General features: G+C 37.0%; 1 protein-coding gene across 6 annotated transcripts in view; it reads left to right on the plus strand.

Moving 5' to 3' along the window:
• The first annotated feature begins 853 nt into the window (after positions 1-853).
• ULK4 (unc-51 like kinase 4) overlaps positions 854-14889 on the plus strand; it is a 245766-nt gene continuing 231730 nt past the window's right edge. For 3 of the 6 annotated variants that reach the window (XM_083825679.1, XM_083825683.1, XM_083825682.1), the window contains exons 1-9: positions 854-1077; positions 3356-3509; positions 4231-4330; positions 7484-7623; positions 8933-9095; positions 11592-11693; positions 12499-12582; positions 13411-13486; positions 14093-14188. In XM_083825679.1, coding sequence (XP_083681805.1) covers positions 3372-3509; positions 4231-4330; positions 7484-7623; positions 8933-9095; positions 11592-11693; positions 12499-12582; positions 13411-13486; positions 14093-14188 — 899 coding nt within the window. In that variant the 5' untranslated portion in view covers positions 854-1077; positions 3356-3371. Of the gene's footprint in view, positions 1078-3082; positions 3193-3355; positions 3510-4230; positions 4331-7483; positions 7624-8932; positions 9096-11591; positions 11694-12498; positions 12583-13410; positions 13487-14092; positions 14189-14889 lie in introns of all 6 variants that reach the window. The other 3 variants (XM_083825680.1, XM_083825681.1, XM_083825684.1) reach the window with 3 other exon arrangements.

Here is a 14889-nt window from a genome sequence, read left to right on the forward strand (position 1 = left end):
TTTTTTACCCCAGTATTAGGGAGGGGTTACATACATACTGAAATCTTTCCTATGGTGAGAGCGAAAAAAAAATTGGTCATCATCCTGCCTTAAACACCGACTGTTTAAGGATACTGGTCCTTGAATTTAATTTATTTCTATTATTTATAACTATTATTTAACTTGTCCTGTTGAGGATACTGTGATTCAGTGATTCTGTGATACTGTTTCTTTCACTAAACCAGGTTGAAACGTACCGATGGGCTCAAAACTGTTACGAGGGCGAAGTGGGACAACAGATAAAATAATTATTCACAGCTCACCTTGGGGAGATACACCAAAGGCTGTTAAAAGCTAAATGTAAAAGAAAAGGACTTGGTATATACTTTTTAGGGGAAGAAGGGAAGGGGAGGGGAAGGACCTAAGGATGAAGAATGACGTGAAACCTCCACTTTACAGAAAAAAATTGAAAAAATATTTGTTTCGGGGGCCGTTAGGACGGGGGGGGGGGACGGGGGGGGGGACGGGGGGGCCTGCCGGTTGCCGAGCAACTAGAGTCTGCCTAGCAACCAGGCGGCGCTCCGGCTACATCCGGGGACCCGCGGCGGCCCCGGCCCCGCTCCAATGGCGGCTCCGGCGTCCGTCCCCGTCTCCTGGATACGGGCGCGCGGCGACGACGACCCGAGCGCTGCGGCGGGGGGAGCGGGCAGCCCTTCTTGGCGCTTTGCGGCGTTTCCTCACTCTAATAAAAATATTGAGAAATAAAGCACCTGACAGAGTTTCTTGGCGTGTTGTGCCGGTGTCTCTCCCTCTGTGTGGCGTGTGGCGGGGAGCTCCCTGTAGGCACACACCCCTGTTCCACCCCAAAGCGGGGCATGGGAGGCTCCGGGACCGCGGGCGGGGCTCAGCGGCGCCGGCCGATGGCGGCGGAGCGGGGCCCTGCGGCCCCCCGGGAAGGGTGGGTGTTGCTCGCCCGCCGCCTGATGGCTGGCGGTTGAGGGGCGAGAGAACCAACGGCTGCTAGGACTTCAGCAGGGCCTTTGGTACGGTCCCCCATAGCATCCTCCCGGAGAGGCTGGCAGCCCGTGGCTCGGACAGGTACACGCTTTGCTGGGTTAAAAACTGGCTGGACGGCCGGGCCCAGAGAGTGGCGGTGAACGGAGTGAAATCCAGCTGATAATCGGTCACCAGTGATGTTCTCCACGAGTCGGTGTTGGTGCCCATCTCTTTAATATGTTTATTGATGGTTTGGATGAGGGAATTGAGTGCACCCTCAGCGAGTTTGCAGATTATACCAAGTTGGGGGGAAGTGTCGATCTGCCGGGGGATAGGAAGGCCCTGCAGAGGGACCTGGACAGGATGGGTTGATGAGCAGAGGCCAGCGGGTTGAGGTTCAACATGGCTAAGTGCTGGGTCCTGCACTTTGGTCACAATAACCCCGTGCAGTGCTACAGGCCTGGGGCAGAGTGATTTGAAAGCCATGCAGAGGAAAAGGATCTGGAGGTGCTAATCGATGCTTGCCTGAACATGAGCCAGCAGTGTGCCCAGGTGGCCCATAAGGCCAAGAGCATCCTGGCTTGTATCAGGAATAGTGTGGCCAGCTGGACCAGGGAGGTGATCGTCCCCATATACTCAGCTCTGGTGAGGCTGCACCTCGAGTCCTGTGTTCAGTTTTGGGCCCCTCACTACAAGAACAACATCGAGGCCCTGGAGCATGTCCAGAGAAGGGCTACGAAGTTGGTGAAGGGCTGGAACACAAGTCCTATGAGGAGCAGCCAAGGAAACTGGGGTTGTTTAGTCTGGAGAAGAGAAGGCTCAAGGGAGACCTTATTGCTCTCTACAACTGCCTGAAAGGAAGGTGTGGGGAGCTGGAGGTCGGCCTCTTCTCACAGATAATTAGTGATAGGACTAGAGGGAATGGCCTCAAGTTGTGTCAGGGCTGCAGGAGGCCTCAGGCCTGCATGTGTGGCTCCGTTGGGAGTGCTCTGGCCGTTCATTCACCAAGAGAAGAAGGAATGCTTCTGGAACTGGGTGTTCTTGGTGTCCTGGTCCTGCATCCTGCTGGCCAGAGCAAATGTGATTCCCATGGCACCCGTAGCCTGCTGTTTTGCGTGCTTCTGAGGTGTTTCACTGAGATTTCAGTGGTGGACAATGTGTTGTCTAGTGTTGTCCAATGATTTTTTTTTTCTTTTTAATTACCTAAAGTTCTGTCTGAAGACTTGAGAATTCTCTGGTCTCGTTTTGGTCTTCAGTTTGTCAGTCTAGGAGCTCTGATAGCTCCTCGTGAAAGAGTTGGAGCAAAATTGAATCTGTGGTTTGTAATTAGGCATTTGGCAACAGTACCGCTTAAGCAGCCTTCCTCTCCGTCCTTGTTGGTGATTCTTGTTGCCATGCTGCCTGCTGCAAGATGCAGCTTTACTGTGGTTTTAAGGTAACTGCACTGAGAACTGGCCTGGTTGAGGGAGAAAAAAAAAATTATAAATGAGAAGGAAGAATTTGTGTTGAGATGAGAGCAAGCAACTTCAAATGGCTTAGAAGTAATTCAGCTGGTAATTGAAAGACCTGAGTTGGCCGCAAGCTGGAAGAACTTACCACAGGGTGGTCATTTGAGTACTAGCAAGCAGCATATCTTGTTTCTGGAATTTGTTTCATTTGTTTCAGTACACAAAGCACATAAAATTCTTGAGGCAAAATTGAGAGTTATAAGCTAAATTATAACTTTGTTGTGGAACTTGTTGACTCCCACAAAGCAACATTGGCCAACAAATTTACACAGCTTTTGTTTGAGTAGTTTCTATCCATGAAAATAACTTAACACTGACTCCTATAACTGGTAAAACTACATGCAGCGTGGTATTGGTGACAATACTAATTCCTGTGTTTTTTCAGTTATGTTGATTAAATTATTTAGAAGGGTTAAATTACGTGGTAGAAAGTTGCAGGGGAATGTGTACCTGGTGTGCCCCTGGGCAGAAATGGCTATCTTATTTGGTAATGCTTTCACTTTAGAATATTTTCATTTGGCTAGCAGTTTTATGTAGCACTTAAAAATTGATTCCAAACTGAGAATTTTATTTACTGGTAAATTATTTGTAATCTCTAGTTATTGGCCCATCTGTAACTGGTGGAATGCGTAAAGAGCTTTGGAAGTGGAAAATACTATCACCTGTTCAAAATTCTGATCAGATTTCCTGAGAGCAGGCCTTCTGTGAGGTAGTTATGTTTGATCTTTCTGGACGTATGCATTCCCTCTTTTTAAGAATTGTGTGTTTAAATGCAGTACATCAATGATTACTAAATTTAAATGCTTCCGCTTTCTTCCTTTAAAGGTTTGTCTGTTTATGAAAGTAATATCATATTTCTAATCCCTTGCCAGTAAAGCATCCTTAAGCATGGAGAATTTCATTCTGTATGAAGAGATAGGAAGAGGAAAGAAGACAGTTGTTTATAAAGGAAGAAGAAAGGGGACAATTAATTTTGTTGCCATTCTTTGCACTGATAAATGCAAAAGAGCTGAAATAACAAACTGGGTAAGTAATGTTTTTCCTGCTAAATTTGGGAAAAGATATAGCTTAAAAAATTCTTGTAGCACAGGTGATAGTAAAGAAAAACACCAAATGCTTGTTTACATGGAGTTTGTTTTCATTTATATCAGCTTCTTAAGATTTCAAATTCCTATACTTAGAGTCTTACTTTAAAGTGTTTATTTCTGTCATCAGGTTTTATTGTGTAAATCGCATGCATAAAGTCATGCTTACACGCTTACTGTTTCTATGATACATCAGAGAACCTTTTGTAAAAAACAACAAAAAACGCTGTGTTCATACATTTATTTCCTCTTACTACATCCAACCATATTTTCTCACAGTTGTGTTCTCACTGAAAAAGAAAGCCGAAATGTAAGTTTGATCCCAAATTCTGATTTGGAGTCTGTTATGGTTTTAATGATGCAGAGAAGTTAAATAGTGCTTGCAAATCTACAGTGTTTGTATTTGAGTGGTTGGGGAACTTTCCCATATTTTTGAAACAGGTTAAATAGGGCAAGGTCTGTGGGGAAAATTAAATGTCCTCAACTTACATGTAAAATTAAAATCTTACAGTTAGAAATTAATTTCTAAATCTTTTGTCTGCTGGAACAGATACAAGAATGAGTAGTTGACCTAGAGTAAAGCTGTATTGTCTCAACCACCCCTACAGTTCATATATACATCCTTTTTTTCTCCATTAAGAATGTTAAGAACTTTGTTCTAGGTTCGTCTGACTCATGAAATCCGACACAAGAATATAGTGACATTTCATGAATGGTATGAAACAAGCAACCATCTCTGGCTTGTAGTGGAATTGTGCACAGGTAAGATAAACTCAGAAGGTAAAAAATATTGTACAGGTATTTGTAAGAGATTTCTTATAACAGTTTTTCCTACAACAAATGCTCCCTTAGGTCTTTGAAAGAAGTTAACAATCATGTATCGTGTAGGATACATTTTTGTATGCTTAAAAAAATTTGCTTCTGGAAAATTTTTAGAATTCCACTCAAGTCGTATTTCTCTTCTACTTCACAGTGTATCATGTTAAATATTAATTTATGTGACATAATCTTAGTTTGTACTACCTTAAGGGGTGGGTCTACTCAGGGGAACTGAAATTGTGAGTAGTGGGAGGGTAGTGATATAAAATTTTACTTGAGAAGAGATTTCTAATGACTGTTAACTTTGGTGTTCTGATCTTCTAGCACACCATAATAAATAGGGCAAGGAGTGAATAAGTTATACTTTACAAGTGACTTGACATTGTATAAATGCTTCTTTTTTTAATCAAGGGGCAGTTCTGTGTAAGTTTTTTTTGTTGTTGTTGTTTGTTTTTTTTCTCCTGTTCAATAGAATTATTTTGGCTCTTCTGTTAAGATACTCATTTGGGTGTGTTGAGAACCCAAGACTGCATTAAGTGATTCACTGAGTTTTGATAGTTTCTTGTCAATCTGTTAAAACAGAAAGGTTTTAAAGCGTTTTTTAAACTTCAGAAAGTATGCTTTCCTCTATGTGGAAAGAAAAGAATTCCAGTTAAGATTTTCATATGTGGGATTTGTTTCATAGTAAGAGTCAATATTGCACACTGCCTTTTTTCTATCCAGAGTTCTATTTCCAGAAATTATTGGAGAAGCTACAAGTCCTGAAAAATAATCAGATCATTCCTTCAATTATCAGAAGTGAAGTTAGTTTGCTGATTTGGAAGCTTTGGCCTATTTGCCTAGTCTTACTGGCATGCATATAAGTTATTAGACAGCCAGACGTTCATTAAGAACAGTTAGAGCAATTATTATGTATTTTATCTTGCAGTATTGCAGTGTGATTGTAAAGTTATTAATATTTAAGATTTGAGATGTCTGGCTAAGAAGTCTGTCCTAACTAAGAGAACATTCCTTTGACTAAAAGCTATCAGTCTGTGATTGTGTCCAACCCCCACTTCTGAGCTAAGATAATACTGGTAGGGCATATAGAAGTGGAACATCAGGAGCCATCTCTCCATCATTGTCACTTGGCAGAGAATGGAAGAGCAGAGAAGTAAAAGCTTCCTGAATGTTCTCTCACTATAGGCATAGTTAATAAAGCTTTTGTCTGACCCGTCTCAAATTCTGCTTGGAATCTCTATATTCTTTGTCAGCAGTTTGCTGAAAGGAGGGTGTCTCGGAGCTAGTATACCTGTAAATGGAATAAGATAGGAATTTCTTATTGATTCTGTATAGAGCCTTGAAAACTGCTTTTGACATGTGGACGATCTCTCGCTCATTTCAAGATGACAAGTGAATTTCTGTTACCAGAGGCAACATACTTTTGTGTTGCTGGCTTCACTATTTTTTTTTCTCGTGGTATATTTGGTCATATTATGGGACTATTCTTTATGTAGCCCTCTAAAATGCATTGTAAAAAGTGGTAACTAAGAATGATGGAAAATTCTTTGCTATATTTACTTATATAGTATGGGGTTGACTTTAAAGGTATGACTGATATACTAAACAGTGTAAGAAAGATTTTGGATGATTTTAAGATTCAGCAGTGTTGAATAACTTGAAGAATACCGTGGTGAAAGACCTTACAGTTATACTATTCACTGAAAGAAATTACTAAACAAAGGATGGGAGGGGGAAAAAGCTTAGAAAAATCTGTTATGTGATTTGGTATATTATCCTTCTCTATGGAAAGCTCTCCTAAACCGTGTTTTTGTTTAGGGACTTGTTTTTGTCTTTATTTTGTTTTAATCTTCATGATTTGGCTAACGTATGTGATAGATAATCCAGGAAACCCATAGACAATTCACAAAATACAATGCAGGGTCTTGGGGAAACAGATCAGGTGTAAAGGGACAAATATGGAAGAGGAATGGGATCTTGGGAAGATGGGAGTGTGGCATTTAGGATGGTAGACTGGGACAGGAAGAAGAAAGACTGGTTGAGCAATGAACTGGTAGAAGATGGGTAATTAGGAGAAGTCCAAGTCTTGTGAAGAGTTAGGTCAGCCATGGCTCAAATGAGATGTGTGTGACATACCTGAGAATCAGTGGGATGTGGAGAAGTAGGTGATGGGCGAAGAGCAAGGACAGAGAAATAGTAACAATCAGTGGGGAAAAGCATAGAAAGCAAATGTGAAGCATGGAGAGGGACACAGGTGGTAGAAGACGTGTGAGGGATATTTGCAATGCTTTGTAGGTGTAATCAGATCAGAAATGGAGGAAGGGTTGGTCAGAAGTTAGTGAAGAAGGAGAGTGGAGATTTTGTAATGACACAGAAGAAAATTTTGTTGAGAAGTCCAGAGAGGTGAGCGGACTTGCTGGGCTGGGCAGCTGGGATTTGTACAAGAAGCCTGAGAAGTGGAAATTCATTCCTGAGTATTTTTTATTATTTTTTAAAACCAAAAAGAGGAAAGGATAAAAGTGAAGAACGGAAGCACACAAGAATGAAGAAGAGGACTATGTAAAAATACCGTGTGTGAAGAACAAACAAAGTACATCTGTTGGATGATGCTGACCTCTGGACCCCTATTTCTTTTGTCCAAGAACTTAGTGAGGAATTCCATGTCATTAGTTTTAGTGCTTGTTCGTAGATGTTGATAGCCTGCTCTCGGTTTTATTTATTCTCTTAACTCATCCAGCAGGGATCTGGGAAAGGAGTCTGAATAAACCCATGTGTGCTATCACACTGGGACATGATGCACTACTTCATGGGATTTCTTTTTTGCCTTGTGTTTCCTTTGCAAAATTAAACAACATGAAAGTGTTGTTAAAGTCTTGCACTCAATTTTATTGTAGTCAAACTTAAGATTTTTGTCACAATCTTGGAAATAGATTTTTCTGTACATTTTGTAATTATTTTATAATCTCAAGATATTTTTAACAAATACTGGTAACCATTTTTGCTTGACATTTTTTGAAGAAGTATGTATAATGTCTTTGGCTTTTTCTGTATATGCACAAATAATTCCCGTGCTGACCATGTGTAAACATATTTCAGGTGGTTCTCTAGAATCGCTTATTGCTCAAGATGAACATCTACCTGAAGATGTAGTGAGAGAATTTGGTGTAGACTTGATCACTGGTTTACACCACATTCATAATCTTGGAATTATCTTCTGTGAACTGACACCTGGAAAGGTAACAAGGAGCATTATTTATAGTGGACGTTGTATATTACCTTGTATGCAATCAGTGTGTTAATCATTATTCCTGTTGTACTGTTTGTGAGAAGCTCATCTAATGTTGGAGGCCAGTTGAGCTTTGTAATAAATGTAAAGACAAGAAAAGAGCTTGAATAGTTTATGATCTAATTGATTTATTTCTGTATTCTAAATTTGATAGAACTATAGATTCTTTTTGGCTTGATGTACTGGTCTGAATTAATCAAGGATTTTAGTTCTCTATCCTAGGGCCCTAACCTCATTATTATACCTGCTCTGTCATGCTGCAGAATATTTTGAAGTCACAGAAAATGCTAACAAGAGAGTAAAGTTAACTTTCTTTGTAAATGACTTTCTCAATTGTTTCCAAATGCCATTTAAATTATCATCTTTCTCTTGCATAAAACCACCAATCTTTGCAATTTCTGTCTTTGAGTGTCAACGTGGAACTTACATATGGTTCAGTCAAAGTTCATGGTTTTAATTTAGATAGTAAAGTGAATGTAGCTGTGATCAAAAGTTCTTGCTTTAACAGTAATTCTGTTTTTGATCTTGACCTATAAGTGGTGAAGTTGCCCTTGTGTCTGAATTTTCTGTAAAACTTGCACAGTCGTACTCAGTTTGTCATTTGTGGGTCGAAGTGCAGTAAGTAGTTATGAATACATAAATAAAGCGTAATGCCTCTGTATTTTTCTGAAGAAGAAAAGAAAAAAATAAAATGTAAAAACTGTAGTCTTTTGAACACAGAATAATGTGCAAAAATAAGACTTTTTCCTCCAGTCTGACTAAATGGGCAATTTTTTCAAACAATATTTTGGGGATTCTGAAGTTTTTAATTATGGAAATTACCTTTATTTTAATTATGTCTCCATGCAGTGACTGCATGGGGAAAATTCTCACGTTTGTTAGACAAAATCTTTAGAATTTTCTGCTGGATCAAATTGGAAAGATTCACTTTTTTTTTTCCTTCCCTCAGAGAAGACAGTGTTTCTTTTTATTATCCTTTGACTTTACAACACATCTTACTTTTACTCTCTTTTTTTTCACTGTAGTAACATCATTATTATTTCGATTTAACAAATAAACAAAAATGTGCGTTGAACCATTGATGGTTCTGTTGTGAGCTTAGAAAATTTTCTGGTTATAAGAATATGAAAGGGATCATTCATCTCTTTACTTAAATGATTTGATTATGTTTTTTAATTTTTTAGTTGATATTGGAAATTCCAGCAGTCACTACTGTTAATATCTGGTACTTGTTTATTGGATTCTGTTGATCCTTGTAGATCCTGCTGGAAGGACCTGGTACTTTGAAATTCAGTAATTTTTGCTTGGCTAAAGCAGATGGTGAAAATCTGGAAGAGCTTTTTGCTTTAATTTCATCTGAAGAAGCAGGAGGAGATGGCAGTGAAAGCACTCCACAAAGATACGTGAAAAACAGATTTCGAGGTATGATACTTTTACTAGTCAAAACTGTTTTAAACCAAAGGGCCAGAATGAAAGCGGGGAAAAAGCCCTTGTTATAAATAATTTTGAGAGGAGACTTTGTAAGAAGGTAACTGATCATCATTCTGTTGGGGCTTACTAAATTCGTGGAAAAACTGAATAATTAATTCTGTTGGGTAGACGTTTGTAAATACTGTGCTTGCCTGTGTCTTTGCAATGGAAAGCATCATCTGTAACTTTTCTGTAAGCAGGGTTTACATATCCCGCATGTGGGGATTTACTTAAGTAGGCTTAAAACTAAAAAAATTGATCTTAAAGATTGTTTGGAGGGATTATAACATGGAGAAGGAACAACACTCGTGAGTGAATAGGAAGTAGAGAAACTGTGTTTTACAGGTGTATGGCCATAATTCTAAACTTTACAAGGACAGTTTAACTAAGAACTGGAAGAATATCATTCTGTCATAAATTATATGATAGATTAACAATTACTTACCTTTCCTACTCGTTCTAAATAGACTTCAGGTTATTTTTGGATTGAACCTTACACATAGATGATTGTTAAATAAATATAATACAGCCTGTAAACTTTAAACTTTTCAAAGGCTTTTTTGCAACTGACATCACATCCCAGCAGTAGAGTTTAATGTACAAACTGTTTCTGTATCCTGAACAAGTTTTCATTAGCTCATAAACTGTTCTTGATTTATTTTTCATTGGAGAAAAAGAAAAAATAGGACTGAAATTTATACACATTAAAAAAAAAAAAAAGACTAGTATGAATGAGATTGAAAATGGTTCAAGGTAGCTAATTAATTGAAAATATTAATTGTGTTTGGGTTTGCTAAGGGAGATTAAATCATACGTTCTATTTGATGAAAAGTAATGATTATTAAAAGAAATAACTCAGTGAAATACCTTTGGTCCTTGATGCATTTCATGTATCATCAACTAAGTACAAGTTGTAGGATTACAAAAATAATAAAACTAACTAAAAACGCTGGAAATTGAACTTAAGCTATCTTTCATAATTGATGACATTTGTATCTCTAGTATTTAGCATATACATTAAAAAAAAAAAAAGTGCTGCAGACTCCATAGGGTCTAAGAGTAATTTCCATTAACTTTATGTTAAAAGTATACACAACTCAGTAAGTACTACACAGAACTGCTGCTACTGTAATTGGAGACTGCACTGCTGTTAGGTATCCATTTAATAATAACTTAGAGATAGGCTTTTGTGATTTTTATTGACATGTGACTTTAATTATCCTTTTTGATGCCAGTGTTCCATTTTATTTCTAGTTTGAGGTCTGACTGTTTTGGTATTAAAGATACCAAAGAAAGAGCATTCCTTTAAGAAAGAGTGTTTCTTTTTCAACTATGAGAGTTCCTTTGTTTTAATTCAAGAGACGTTCATGGAAATGGACTACATGGCAAATGCCATGGCAAATAAGAAAACTTCAGATTTTTGTTTTTAATCTTCAGAATCTTTCAATGGTTCATGTTTTGGAGCATCTCACAGACCTCTATTTCCAAGATAATGATGTGTCATAGCAGTTACTGTTATATGGAACAATGGAAATCTTGGCAATATTTTTGTGGGAACAAAGAGAGCTTTCTCAATACTTTGCCGTCTCCTGCAGAAAGCACATACTAAAAATATTAAGACCAAAACCAGATCTTTATTCAGGAAGAAATACAAATCTAATCTCTTTCCTGTTGCCTTTCAGAACAGCTTTTTCAATTGTATGGTTAATGACCTATTGTCACTTAAAAAAATAAATAAAAATTTGATAGCAAAAGAATCCAAAATAAGCTTTTTAAAGGACTATGGAATTTACATTTTTGCTGAGTTTGTGTAATTCTTATAGAGATTTTGGAGAAACTAGTTAATGTTTAGCTGGAAGCTGCTGTAGAAATAGGAACTGCATATATTTTTTTCTATATCAAAACAAATTAGGGTTATCTGGATTAACTGCCATAGTCTGACATGTAATGTTTTTATAATGTTTTAATGTGTGAAAATAGGTATAACTAGTTTAGACCAGTTTACTGACTACCTTGTTTTTCTAGCAGTCTTCTAATTTTATGGAAATTTATGTCTTAGTATATATTTTTTTAAATATAAAACCGGATATAACCTAATCAGTTCTGTTATTCACATGAGAATTATGTTGGTTTAACATTATTCCCAATTTCCTTGGCTGTGTAAATTGTCAAGGTATATCAAAGCACTCTTTGCATTGATTGTATTAGAAAAATATAGCACAAACCAAGTTGGTTAATGGGAGTGAAGTAAACAACAAAATAGTTTCTGTAATCCTACATAATTTAAGAAAGGTATAAGAGGAAGTTACTTTCAAGTTATGTTTGGTGTCTCAATTTTCTTGTATCTAAGTGAAGATAAACCCTAACTCACTGAAGTGTGGAGAGAAAATTAAGTGTTCTACAGAATAGATGCTGAATCGAATTTGTTACATATACTGTATTTTGTAGGCAATCCATTATACATGGCTCCAGAAGCAATAAAGGGAGAAGACTTTTCTAAATCCAGCGATCTGTGGTCCTTGGGATGTTTACTTTATGAAATGTTTTCAGGTTGTAAGTTTGTATATTTCTTTAGTATCAGTGGTAATGAAAATGTATTTTGTGTTCCCAGTATAAATTCTTGTTTACTTTCCAGGGAAGTTAAGGAAGAATTAAGACAGGTTTGAAAGATTTCTTGAAGAATATATTAAATGTACTTAATAATATGGGACTCTGACAAGCAATCAATTAAAGTAATACTATTAAACTCTACTTTTGAATGAGATCTAAATATAACAATATTAACCAACTTGTATTCCTCAAATACTGTTTGAAATTGCAGCAGTACTTGCATTCTGGCAGTGTAATGTTTTCATCTTTTCAATATTAAACTCTGGGTGCATTAATCTGGCCTTTGAAGGAGAAAACTGTAACTAGAATAAAACTAGTCATTAGGCTTCCTGCAGATAAACTTAGCATTTTCTGCAGCTGGAAGGAAAACTTCAGCATCAAACCATTACAGTGCAGTGTTCTGAAGTCTTAGATAGCACACTGAACTGCTGGATCGACATATTCTGCTTAGACCTTCTCTGCTGGCTGTCTTATTGCTGATTTATACAGAGCTGTCATGGTGGCCTCCCTCAAGCCACCTTTATTACCTGTTTTGTCCTTGGCCTCTTCTGCTGTTCATGGTAGAAGAATTTAGAAAGGTTTTATGTTTAAGTTAAGAAGTGAACATGGTAAATAGAATTCAGAGTGAAGGTGTTTATTGCTTTAAATGTTTTCTTTGGGAAATGAGCTCAACATGTATCATTGCACCTGAAAGCCATTTTGAAGTCTGCTTAATCAGGGAAATAAATCTTCTGTTTGTTTGTAGGAAGACCACCATTCTTCTCAGACAACTTCTCTGAGTTAATTGAAAAGATTCTGTATGAAGATCCACTGCCACCTAGACCGGAGGGTAACAATTTGCTCTTGTTAAATATGTTAAATCAGAGTAATACTTAAGTTGGTTTTACTTTGCACTGTTTCTTCTGAAGCTCATTGCAGGAATCATTTAGCTGTTCAAAGTGAATGTTACCATTGCTTTTCATTTGCTGAGAACTTCTTCCATTAATGATGAATGTTTATTTGCCTATTGACAAACAGGCGTATCATTTAGTGTTAAGAATTAAAAATAAATGTACCTTCCAGGATGGAATCTTTGAACTCTGTCATCCTGGGCATTGGTGGTATTCATGGCGACACTTTAATATTGATGTCCCTTTTCAGTTAGTAGCAATGAGAACAGTGGTGTAGAGTTAAGTGTTACTCCTTTCAATTCTAAGGGAAACTTTGTTTTCAAAGTGGATAAATTGTATTTCATAGTTCTGAGCTCTCAGAATCAGAAGCAAGAGTCTTATTTAACTAAGAGTTCTGGAAACCTCTTTTGTGTAATAGGATGCAACAATAGTCCTTTAAAACTGTCACGGCTGGTGTAAATTTCAATTAAAGCAGCTTTCAACTCTACTTTATTTTCTGCTAATAGCTGTATGATAATGGAGGGTGGTTTTTTAAGCATATAAAAAATTGAATTACTTTGGTAACCAAGTATTGTTTTTTTGCTGCTTCAGAAGATCCTTTGAAATGCAGAGTTTATATTTAGAACTTTTGATGCATTCACATTTTTTCAGATGAAATTACTATTGAATTAAACTGTTCTAACACTATCTTCAGATAAAGATTTGACCTACCTTATCATAATTGACAGTTGGTTTTGCTACCCAATACTTATCTTAAGTGTTTGCAGGTTCTGCTTCTCAGAAACCTTCTGCAGAGTTCATTAGTTTACTTGATGGCTTGCTTCAAAAGGATCCTCAAAAGAGGTAAAGCGTCTAATTGATGAGTTGTTTACATTGTCTTTTCACCTCTGGAAAATATCACTGCTATGGTACTACATGTTTACTGTTCTGTATACAACAACGCAGAAATAATTTTGATCCTCATAAAAGAACAAATTGCACTTTTTCATGCAAAGATATACAGAATGTTCTGATTAAATATAGCTTTGTGTTTTTGTAGGTGGTGCTAAATACATAACTATAACAGAGATGATGGGTAGCTTTTTAAACTGGATGTCTTTGCTATTCCAGAGCAATGGGCTCATCTATTATATAAGGCTTTGATTTATAGGTGTTAAGTCTTAATTGTTGTATAATGTAAGATTATCATTTGCGGGTTAGTTCAAATAATTTAAATGTTGGGATTGGCCGAACAGTCTCTTTCAGTCTTCATCCCTCTGTGTTGTGTGAATGATGCATTTCAATTGAGGCATAAAGTTTCTTGTATAAGAAAACTTATTTGTTGTCCAAGTACAACTCAAAGGGATTAATTGCTTCATTGAACCTGGTGATACTAAACCTAGCCTGATATCTGTGTTTGTAGCTCTACTTTGCTGTTGCTTTTTCAGTTTGTTTGTTGCTTTTCAAAAGGCTAAATTGGACAGACTTGTTGCAGCACCCGTTCTGGAAGGGCTCTCTTGGCCATTTGGATGGTGATTCTGCAGACAGCCGGGGACCAAGCTTAAGGTACTGAATGTGCAAACAGATGTTGCATACAAATAAACCAATATTTTTACTTCTTTTTTGTTTGTTTTCCTGTGGTTTTCGTGTGAATATTTCAATCTTTGAATTTTGCTTAGGATTTTCATATTGTTAACTAATTGATGAATGAAATTTTACTCCATCCAATGAACAATTTGGGAGGCTTAGAAATTGCATTATCCTATTAGTGTATTAGAGTACCTGTTGCTTTCAATAGTCCTTTCTCCATAGAATGTATTAACATTTTTATTTATTTTTATTGTTCATATAACAAAGATGCTCGGTAATTTGACTTCTAATACTGTTCTTCAAAAACCTTTCTAGAACCTTGTGAGTCAATTTTATCTCTTTTATTGAAGTTTTTTGTTAGGTTTTGTGATGTTCTAAGCTTAATCATAAAAACAATCCATACAGTCTTAGATTCGTTTCAGCCTTGCAAATGCAGCTGACCCATATTTCTTGTTTATAGAGTAAATCTAATGTTTTCTTTTTAAATCTAATGTTTTCTTTTTAAATCTGTAATACCCTTATATATGGGGAAACACCCAACCCTTTTATGAAAACAGGCTTATACATTAAATAGGCTTCTTCAAACGTCCATTATCTTGATGCTTTTGATTTTTTAATTTCCAATTAGGGTGTGTTTTAATGATCTGTAGTTCTAAATATTTGAATGATGCTTTAGA

This window comes from Anser anser, assembly GCF_964211835.1.
Source record: "Anser anser genome assembly, chromosome: 2".
Lineage (NCBI taxonomy): Eukaryota > Metazoa > Chordata > Aves > Anseriformes > Anatidae > Anser > Anser anser.